The sequence below is a fragment of the Nematolebias whitei genome, chromosome 5 (genome assembly GCF_014905685.2).
Source record: "Nematolebias whitei isolate Nwh7 chromosome 5, NemWhi1, whole genome shotgun sequence".
NCBI lineage: Eukaryota > Metazoa > Chordata > Actinopteri > Cyprinodontiformes > Rivulidae > Nematolebias > Nematolebias whitei.
Window position 1 is genome coordinate 2,468,259 of NC_056502.1, and position 11,195 is coordinate 2,479,453.

The window sequence follows — 11,195 nt, forward strand, 5'->3', positions numbered from 1 at the left end:
TCTTCTTTCGGCTGCTCCTCCTTCATCTTCTTTCGGCTGCTCCTCCTTCTCTTCTTCTTTCGGCTGCTCCTCCTTCTTCTTCTTTCGGCTGCTCCTCCTCCTTCTTCTTTCGGCTGCTCCTTCTTCAGGGGTCACCACAGCGGACTGTCTCGCACGAAGACTTGCTGATTGTTTTTATTCTGGATCTCCTTCCTGATGCAACCACAGACCACGAGCTACCACCGCCTCTGAGTGGAGCAGGGATCTGCATGTAGGGTGCCGGGGGAGCAGATGGTGGGGGTTAAGGGCCTTGCTCAAGGGCCCAGGTGGGACAAATGAGGGTGGAGGCAGGTGTGGGTGTTTCCCATCCAGATTTTTATGTTGGTCGGTCCAGGGGGTCAAAATGGCGACAGGCTTGTCTTCTTTAATCTGCACCACCAGTCCCCGGCTAATCGACTGCCCTAAAAATCATCTTGGCCGTAGAAACCTCCTATCTGTTGACCACTGCCTAAAATACCTCCAGCTGATGCAGGCCATGTTGTTGCTTCTCTTATACCTGAGAGTTGGTGTCATTATTTAACAGAAAAGGTGCAGCTTGTCCTAATCTAACCCTCCACTGAAACCAGTGACTCAGAGACTTCCTTTGCTCATCACCAGGGTGAGCTGTGGCGACACTTAAACCCTCCCAGTTGAAACAGGCGGCTGAGCTCCTCTCACACAATGGTTCACCTGAGCTCTCCAGTATGTGACCCTGATGGATGGATGGGGGGGTTGTATAGCATGAGACACGGAGATGGAGCCTCTTCATTCATCCACCGCTGTCACTGAGCTGTAAAGAGCTTTGTGAATGGAGGTGGTCTTGGGTTACAGTTGTGGAGGGGGGAGCAGGGGGACAGTGTTGGTAGCCTGCAGGAGAATAACACAGCCTGCACAGATCACCTCCTAATTCAGGATTTTATTTTCTTCACAGCAAATCAACTGCTGCACTTAGAAAAATCAATGCTACATTCACGTCTTTTTTCATTAATTTGAGAAACTGTCGACTCTTCGGAGATTTTCACTCGTTCTTTTCTGTTTCTCCACAGATCGTAGTCAGATTGGATGCAGAGAGCTGAGGTCCACGAAGTACATCTCTGACGGCCACTGCACCAGCATCAACCCCATCAAGGAGCTGGTGTGCGCAGGCGAGTGTCTCCCAGCCCAGATGCTTGAAAACTGGATCGGCGGGGCTCACGGCAGAAAGTTCTGGGCTCGCAGGAGCAGTAACCACGACTGGAGGTGTGTGAATGATAAAACACGCACCCAGCGCATCCAGCTGCAGTGCCAGGACGGCAGCACAAGAACGTACAAAATCACAGTGGTCACTTCTTGCAAGTGCAAGAGGTACTCGAGGCAGCACAACGAATCGGGCAACAAGTTCGAGGATCCTGCTGCGTTGTCGCCACAGCTCCTGCACAAACACAAACCCAAGAACAAGAGGAGGCTGGGAAAGAAGCGCGCACGTGAAAACTGGCACGAGACCGAACCCTAAGAGCTGGAAGAATCCACATCGACTATGGGATGTTTGAGTCTGTGACATCTGGTGTTCCAGCTGTGGATTAATACCGTCTGAGAGGAGAAGCTGCCTCCACAGGAAGAGACTGCAGAGACCAAGGACATTTATTAAATGTGAACAGAAGTGGGTTGTACAGTCTGAGGTGCTCCTGGTTCCTCACACCACTTCCATATCCATTTAGCATGCTGATGAACTGCAGCCCAAGACAACAAAACTAGTAAAAAAAATTAAATGAAATGGAGATATTAAAAATTTTGTGTAAATATTTGTACAAATATTGATTTCTTACTGTTTTTTTAAAGTACAATCATGTGTATAAGATTTTACAATGTAAAAAATATTATGTATTATGTAATATATTTTTATAATCATATTTGATAAATTCTGCTTAAGTATTTTCAGCATTTGGTTGAAATTTAATTATTCAATAATGTATTAAACCTTTTTTTTTTTAAATAAATGAAACTTTTCCTCATCTGCCTTTTCTAGTCATTAATGATGGTTCACTGTTGCAGGAATAGTCTTCAGACAGTTCCTGCAGATTACAAGTCTGCTGTACTGTACTTAAATATAAAAATAAAATAAAAATTACATAAAAATCACACATTTTGAATTGCTCTAATGATACTTACCATAAAAAAATAAACATTATATTTATTAATTCATTTAACCCTTTATTTCTACAGGCTTGAGCCCCGAGGACTCATTTACAACAGAACATATAAAGTACAGACAACAAGAGCAGTAAACAATGACAACAATAAACTGCAGTAAAAATGCAGATAAATAAGAGTAGTGCGTAAAACAATAAATCTGGGTGCTGTAGAACAGGGTGAAACTAAAAACAAGAACATATCTGGATGTAGGAAATATATCATACTTACATAAAGTTCTAATATTTTTTTGAGCATCCAAACAGGCAACAAAACACGTGCAACTTCCTTATCAGGACAAATAATAGTCAAATAAAAAGTGTTTTTAAGATCACCAGTTATGTTATTTGCTGTTCTTATTTATGAACTCTGAATCAAATTTAATTAACTAATATTAAATGCTTTAGTTCCATATTTTATAGTTATGCAGCGCTGTTAAGTTTGCTCTTTCTAAAGCAGTTAACTTAAGAAAGTGATTTTTCATGTTCCACGTGATTTTCTTGGTCTTCAGGGTCAAGTCCAGACTTTTATTTTGAAAGTGCTGAGCGGAAGTACAACGTTAGCTCTTTGCTAGCTTCATCATGGCGGTGTTTTCCTTCTCCGTCCCCCGCGCTGCACGCGCTCATCCCGCCCACGGAAGCAGCATGGACAGTTTGTGGACACATTTCTGTTGAGACTCCTCCGTCCATGACCTGATGGACGTCAGTCCCGCCTCAGTCCAGAGCGGGGACAGAGGCCCGGGCAGGCCCTCTCATCCCGGGACTTTCTTACCCGGAGAGTCCGGGAACAGCGACGACCTTAGCGCGGGATGCGTCGTGGACTTTCCGGTGTCGGTGATCCTTCCCGCCGGCGGCACCGGAGAACGAACCGGACTGCAAACCCCTAAACAGTTCTGTTCGTTTCAGGGTAGACCGCTCATAAGTTACACGGTCCAGGCTTTTGAGAGGTAGGAATAAATAAAGTCACACAAACACATAAATAACGTTTAAACGAGTGGCGGCATAAAAACAAGCGATAAACTCCAGTCGCCAGAGCCGTACATAAGAAGTTAAGGGCCCTGGTGCAAAAGGCTAGATGGGCCCCCCTGAATCTGAACATTTTGTCGGTCACCCACCAAACAGTTCTGATAATGTTCATTTAAAAAGAAAACATACTAAATTTATTTAGTTATCGCCATAAGTTTTTCCCAACACCATGTGAGGAGTTTTAGGAGTTCGCCAGATAGGAAATAAACAATTGTACTGTTGTTTTAAAACAGTCCTATTTCAACTAAAACCATTTTATGTGGAGTGGGGGTGCACTTTTTGTTTTGGTGGTGGGGGAAACGGGCACATATTTCTTGGTGATTCTTGATTCTGGGCACAGACTGCTGATTTGTAGACGTATGATTATTTTTTTTAATTTTTGTGAATTGCCAAAATAGTTGTAAATGTGGGCTTTGAAAAAACTGTTTATTGTATGTATGCCCTAAAAGTATAGTTTAAATATTCACATGGCTGTCACACGGTCTGGCTGTTCAGAACAGACTTTCTGATGATATGTGCGTGTTTATGTGAATAAAAAACACTTTCTTTGTGCTCAGAACTGCCAAAATGATCATACATCATATAGAGTATATGGTCTTTTTAAAGCGGTATGATATGCCCTAAAACTTTAGTATAAATACAATAACTCTCATCCATCTGCCAACACTGTTCCTTATTCAGCAAACTTGGCTGTACCTGTGTTTCACGGTTTTATTCATGCCGCTAACCAGACTTACTTTTTATCTTTGAAGATTATTGATGCCATTGAAATACAAAAACTATTTGCAAGAGAAAAAATAATTTTATATGAATATTCTGCTGAAAATAAAATAACAATATAGTTTTTAAATATGTTAATATTTCTGTTTTCTGATGTAGATGTAAATTAAAGTTTTAGATCGGGGTAATTCAACTCAATTGCTCAGGGGGCCACAGTTACTGAAAGTCAAGAGCTCGGGGGCCGGACGTCCATCAGTTCTTTTCTAAGTAAGTTTGTTTTATGGTTTAAATCTAGTTTTATTAAAATATGAAGCCATGGTGGACTGCACTGAGCTCACCCATGGGCCTGATTTGGCCCCCGGGCCACCAGTTGAATAGCCTTGTTTTAGTCTAAAACCCTAAAATGTCCATTAGGAAACGTCACAGTCTGTGTTTGGAACTTCCTCCACATTATTACAAATTAAACGAACGGTTTGTTTCCAGTTCTAGTTGTTTTGAAGAAGAAACGGGCGTTTCTGAGTGGTTGGTGTGTTCTTGCAGAGTGCCATGGGTCCAAGTCATCGTTGTGGTCGTTGCCAAAGAAAACCTGGACCTGATGATGGACATCGTCCAGCGGTTCCGGCACGGGAAGGTTCGGGTCGTGCCAGGCGGCTCAACTCGCCACCGGTCAATATGTAACGGAGTCATGGCTCTGAGCGAGGAGGAGAGGCCAGCAGCTGACCGACCCAAGGTGGTCATCATACACGACGCCGTACGGCCTTTTGTGGAGGAGGACTTTCTGCAGGAGATCGCAGTGGCAGCCAAGGAACAAGGGGTCAGTACGAGCTAAACTGTTCATCCGACGATGGAGTGGACTTTTGTTTTGTACGTTTTAAACTTCCATTCCTCTGTGCTAAAGTCAAGTCTGTTGTTTGTGAACCAGGTAATGAGCAACGGATGGAATTATTCTTATTTTTAAACTATGTTTTACTCCATTAATGTACAAGATACACTTTGTGTGAACCCTTTAGTGATTTGTGCACAAGAAAAATGAGCCAAGATCAAAACGTAGCCAGCCAAGTGCTTCAAAATAAACTGCTGATGTTCTGGCTCGTCTGAAATCTGCACAAGTTTTCTTTTGTTTCATTGCCGACAGCAAAAAGTTGGTACCAGGGCAATCTTGTAGTTATGTAAAAATTACAATAATAATAATTATTATATCTATCTGACAGGAGGTTATGGTCATAGTTCGGTACAGAAGCAGCATCCACAAGACTCTGAGACTGAATGATGAGCAGAAGAGCTCCAGTTTGTCAGGACTGTGTGGAAAAATGACTGAACTGTCAAAACGGGATCAAAAAAGATTTCAAATGACACTTCATCACCATTTCAGCAACAACTCCAGCCGACCTCTGTGCCGGCATGAGATGGTAGAATTATTGTAGAAAAATCCAGCAGAGACTTTAGAGAAACACATGCTGCTTCCAGAAAACATCAGACAACAACCATGGATTTATTCAAGAAGACGATGCCAAACCACATTCTTTTGTGTTAGGAGTTGCGTAACTCGGAGCCAAACGTAGACAAAAAGTCAATTAGTCACAGTTTCCAGACATTTGAGAAAAGTGATAAACAAGTATCGTTTGAAAAGTCATTACGCTCCGCCTGCAGGTTGTAAAGTTGATGTTTAGACTTGTTCAAACTAAAAGGATCTGACCACAACAAATCACATTTGGACCACTATTCTTTGCAAGCTTTCCCTTATTGGTCTCCGATCCTTTTATGTCCACAGCTCAGTAAATGTCACATTAGAGAAAATGTACTTGTGAAGGCAGGAGATGTCAAGATCCAGGGGACAAGCTGCACGGAGAACGTTCAGAGCTCTCACAAGTAAAAGCAGTCCTCTCGTCATGCACGGAACGAGCAGCCTCGCTACATGAAATGTGGACTGGAGCTCGTACTTCATCTTCTCTTGAGTAGAACACGAGGAAAGGCCCATTACAGAACAAACTGTGAACGAAGCTGAACCGTGATGGAGTCACCTGGTTAGAAAGACAAAGTAGCACGTGTCCCCGTGGTTAATCTTTCACCTGGAGGTGTAAACACAAACGGTCGTCGTTAAAACACAGTGAAGGTTTTCAGGCGGGTTCAGACCCAACAAAACGAACAGATTCAATGATTGCACCCTGACGGAGGTTTTTGATCGTAACAAGATTCATCCATCTTTTCACAGTTTATGGAACTGACAGCTTCAAGTTTACACACTCGGTGCTACACAAAAAGCAACAACGGCCACTCGCATGATTCATGGTCGGGGCTCACAAGCCTAGAAAGATCCTGTGTGTGAAAAGCTGGAGCTCAGCGTTTCTGGTGTTTGCACTTTATGAAGAACGTTCCACCTGTCTGCTCTGCATCACCTTCCAGAGCCTCCTCATGTAAAGCCTGGCTCCGGTGAGAAAGGACGTTTATGTGACGCACAACAGTCGTTTCATTCTCCACCGCCACGTGCGTTCACGCTCCACCGCCACGTGCGCTCACGCTCTGAGCTGAAAACAGTCTGTACAGATGTGATGTTGAACAACCAGATGTTTTTTAAGGCCGACTTCAACACGATAAAAGTGGAGTCGACTCGTCCAGGTGACGTCATAGGAACTCAAGACGCTGTTCACAAAATAACGTTGTTTATTATTTACAAAACAAAGAAGAAGAAAACACGGGGAGCGTACGTTTTTATCATTTATCATAAGTCACAGGAAAAACAAAACTATTATTAAGCTGCAAAGGTTACTTTTATTTTATTTAATCCACTAAATAAAATAAACCACTGCGGTGGTGGTGGGTTCTCCACCGGCGGTGCACCCCTCTTTTTATTTTTAGTTTATTTAGTGGATTAAATAAAATAAAAGTAAAAGACAGCAGGGTGGGTGGTGGTGAGATCCCACCGTGGATTAAATGAATAAAACTAAAAACATCATCTTTAGTGAAATACTTCCACACTGTTGATGGATTTCTACCCGTCTGTGAAGACGTGACCTGCTCCTCGTCCTCCATCAGCTGTTTTGTAGCCAGCGGCCCGGCGCCGATCATGTGACCCGCGACACCGCCACCGACTCGACTCGTCGACGTGAAATTAAAAACTCGCGACGTGTCCAACTAGTCGACTCGTCTATTCAACCCCTAGATGGTGATGCCCAGCTAACTGTAAATAGTTTCTGTTACTACAAGTCTGACATTGAAAAGGAATTTAATTGAAAACAATCACTTTGTCTTCTTTTGTCAAGTTCTTTTTTTTCACTTCAGCCATTTTTACTTTATGTTACAGTTTTTGACATTTTTCTGATTTTCATCACTTTTTTAAATTTTAATAAAAACTAAACAAAAAGAAAAATGGGGGTTCATGTTTTCTTTTTTTTTTAAAAGCCTCTTCTGATGTCAGAACTTTTTAAAGTTCGTCCGTCCGCGTTGTCAGCGTGATAACTTGGAAAATAACTTGACTTCCACTTAAGGACCTTTCAACATTTGGGTTGCCACATCAAAATCCAAGATGGTTGTTGCCATATATGTATGTAAACCAGACACCCCGACCATTTCTGGAAACTATGCTTTAGTTTTCATTTTATTTTGCTTAAAAGTATAATTTCCTCAAATGATTTGGGGTGGCTGAAGATTAATCTATGGTGTCCAAGGCCACCACTGGCCACCCCCTGGCTCCTCCACTGCACCTGGTGGTGCATTAATTTGCTCCTCCACGCTGCAGGATCTACCTCCTCCGTGTTTATACTCAGTGTGTCTCCTACACACTTAAATACCTTGCATCAAAAACTTTAAGGTTTACTGACATTTCTAGTTTAAATCAGAAAAACACAACTAGAAAACTTTTAAATCAAATCTCTCAGCGATGAGGGATTTCGGTGTAAGGCTTGTTTTGCTCAGTTTTACAGCTTGATGTCTTCTTAGCATTAATTTAGTAAGTAATTTACACTAAACTGCATTAATATTTATTAAATGTTTTACACAGGCAGCTGGAGCCATTCGTCCCCTTGTTTCCACCGTGATAGCCACAACATCGGAGGGTTACCTGGATCATTCTTTGGAGCGAGCCAAGTACAGAGCCAGTGAGATGCCTCAGGGCTTTACATACGACGTCATCTATCAGGCGTACCACAGGGTAGGGGCTGAAATGCACTTTACTACACTGGATGTGCTGTGGGTGGATGTTGGTGTGTGGCTAACAACAACCTGCAACCAAAACTAGGTGCAGCAGCGTTGGACAAAACACTTCAGCCGACGTCGTCTTACTCTTGGTGTCGTACCATCAATATAAAGTTATATTTAATCTTTGGAAATGTTGACGTTGATCCACTAAACATTGGTGTTTTTTGTACATTGAAAGAGTTTAAAACCATTTTTGCTGAGCAGTTTATGGATCAGAGTTTCAGTGGAGAGCTCGTGGTGTGACTCCCATCATTTTGTTCTTCACTCAACCTTTATTAGTTCAGGTTGGTCTCATTGAGCCTCCAGGACTCGCGTACAAGAGAGACCTGGTTTTAACAAGAGTGATGACAATCATAAAATAAAGCATATACGTTGAAACAAAATAATGTAATAAAATGATGTTAAAAAAGAAACAAAAGCAGCTGCATTTTAAAGAGACGTAAACTAGTAAGAACCTTTTTCTGTGCTCTTTGCTGCTTCTGGGAAAGGACTGATCTATTCTGGCTCCCTGACAAGGATTAGTTTGTGGAACGAGACTCAACAAAAGCTCATCTGGAAAAATAATAAACTCTGAAATTAGTTTTTATTCTGAGCCCGGCTCAGATTAACTGTGCCTCCGTTTGTGAGCGTGGTTTCATATTTGTACCTGCGAAATGGAAAGAATTTCTGAGCCGGTCCGAGACGTAAAAGTGGAGATTTTTCTCTGAAAGCAAAATCTTTTTTTAAACGCGGCAGACGAGCTGAACGTATGCGTCCACTTTATGTTTTTAGCTTTGATTGATTTAAGTGTGTTTTCAAAAGTATTTTGAATAAAGCAACAAACTGTTAACTAACAGCTGAAGTTTTCTTTTAACGTTAGTGCTTAGCGTCTGAAGTTACATTTTATTTCTTCAGATTGTCGTTAGAGTCCTGTCGGACCGAGCCTTGTCAGAAAATGAGCTCATTTTTGAGCGTCTGTGTCGACGTTGAGTCGCAACGTCCCGCTGAGCCAGACGTGGAGATTGTGTAGCCCTCTCCTTCTCGAGCTTTCAAGAGGTGTAAGGTACAGGAAAGACTGAACGATGTAGTCTTGAAAAATCTCTGAGCCTAACATCTTCTGAGAGAAGAACATCTGGAGGAGAGTCAGTAATCCAGACTGCGGAGAGGTCTTTGTGTTGAGACGATCCTTCAGGTCACGTCCTCTCAGGACCAAGAGCATCTTCTGCTGCAACATCTCTTCAGTTTTACAACAAACCGCTGTCTTCATTTAGCTGAACAGTTTTAAAAGAGAAAAGTGCTTCCAACCAGTAAATAATTCCCCTGAGGATGAAGTTTAAACTGAAATTTAAGGATGATGTGGATTTTGCTGTTTATTCCGTAGATATTAGGTCTTTCCCTTTTGTAGACATTTGTCAGAAACGTTTTCAGAGTGAACCTGATGGATTCTGTCCTTTTCTGACCTGCACAGATGTGCAATAACCATGTGCAGATGTGCAATAACCTGTGCAATAATTCCTTAATGAGCAATAGTGTGCCGTGCCGTATGACTGTTCATCTTGTAAATAGTTGTTTTTATTCTTACCTTTTATCTTATGTATGTCTTCTGACACCATAAGGACGACACATCTTTGTTGTACATGTTAAAACGACAATAAAGATGTTCTGACTCATGTTTTAATTATTACTCCCACAACAGTGTCCATCTTTTATTCACACTAGACATCAAGGATGTACTTCATGAGAAGGATCTCCACCTGGTTGTCAGTTTCCCTGAGGTCTGTTGTTTCAAAAGGAGGAGCATGTAGAGCAGTTTAAAGCAGGGTCTGAAATGTTGGGCTTTATTTGGGTGGTGCTTTTGCAGTTGGGATGCTTCAACACACCTTCAGTCCACCACCCTTTCGTTAAACAATAAAGTGTCTCTGCATTTGTTTATATGAGATTATTCTAGAAGAATGTCTGACAGCACCTTCGCTTTAAAGACCCATCCATGTTTAATTTCTCACAGCTGCTTTACTCGTCTGTGTCCCCTGTGCAGTGCACGGAGTCGGACCTTGAGTTTGGTACCGAGTGTCTCCATCTGGCTTTGCAGTACTGTGGCATCAACGCAAAGCTTATTGAGGGCCCGCCAACGCTGTGGAAGGTAAGGTTGCCAGGTGCCTGCTTTGGCTTGGAAGGAGTGCGTTCACTGATGTTTTGGCATCTGCAACTGGACAAAAGGAACGTTTCTAAATTAAAGGTGATGGTTCTGGCAAAAATGACTGCAAGCAAGATCAAAACAGAAAAGGCTGAAGTCACTGCAGAGACTGGATCACAAGGCAAAGTGTTATTTCAGATGATATTTTGACATCATATATGAATAAAGTATTTTGGTGCTATTGGAGCACTGCAGCATTTCTTCTGGTGTGGGAACGTCTTTGCACCAGAACATACTTGAGTCAAACTGAGGCCGAGAGTTCAAATGATTTCAGGCTTTCAGTTTGTTTTTGAAGGGCGGCGCAGTTGGTAGAGCTGTTGCCTCACAGTGAGAAGGTTGCTGGTTCAAATCCCAGCTGGGGATCTTTCTGGGTGGAGTTAACATGTTCTGTCCGTGCTGCGTGGGTTTTCTCCAGTTTCCTCCCACAGACCAAAAACATGCATGTTGGACTGATGGTAACTCTGAATTGTCCCTAGGTGAGAGAGAGAGAATGGTTGTTTGTCTCTATGTGTCCCTGTGATGGACTGGAGACATGTCCAGGTGTCCCTGTGATAGACTGAAGACATGTCCAGGGTGTCCCTGTGATGGACTGAAGACATCTCCAAGGTGTCCCTGTGATGGACTGAAGACATGTCCAGGTGTCCCTGTGATAGACTGAAGACATGTCCAGGGTGTCCCTGTGATGGACTGAAGACATGTCCAGGGTGTCCCTGTGATGGACTGAAGACCTGTCCAGGTGTCCCTGTGATAGACTGAAGACATGTCCAGGTGTCCCTGTGATAGACTGAAGACATGTCCAGGGTGTCCCTGTGATGGACTGAAGACATGTCCAGGGTGTCCTTATGATGGACTGGAGACATGTCCAGGTGTCCCTGTGATGGACTGGAGACATGTCC

General features: G+C 42.7%; 2 protein-coding genes across 2 annotated transcripts in view; both read left to right on the forward strand.

Annotated features, from left to right (window-relative positions):
* Positions 1-1,692, forward strand: part of sostdc1a (sclerostin domain containing 1a) — a 3,240-nt gene extending 1,548 nt beyond the window's left edge. Inside the window, exon 2 of the mRNA XM_037676696.1 lies at positions 1,065-1,692. Within this exon, the coding sequence (XP_037532624.1) occupies positions 1,065-1,510 (446 nt within the window). The 3' untranslated portion in view covers positions 1,511-1,692. The remainder of the gene's footprint in view (positions 1-1,064) is intronic.
* Positions 1,693-2,810: 1,118 nt separating this feature from the next.
* crppa (CDP-L-ribitol pyrophosphorylase A) overlaps positions 2,811-11,195 on the forward strand; it is a 45,039-nt gene continuing 36,654 nt past the window's right edge. Inside the window, exons 1-4 of the mRNA XM_037676067.1 lie at positions 2,811-3,133; positions 4,473-4,746; positions 7,930-8,079; positions 10,141-10,245. Of these exons, the coding sequence (XP_037531995.1) occupies positions 2,883-3,133; positions 4,473-4,746; positions 7,930-8,079; positions 10,141-10,245 (780 nt within the window). The 5' untranslated portion in view covers positions 2,811-2,882. The remainder of the gene's footprint in view (positions 3,134-4,472; positions 4,747-7,929; positions 8,080-10,140; positions 10,246-11,195) is intronic.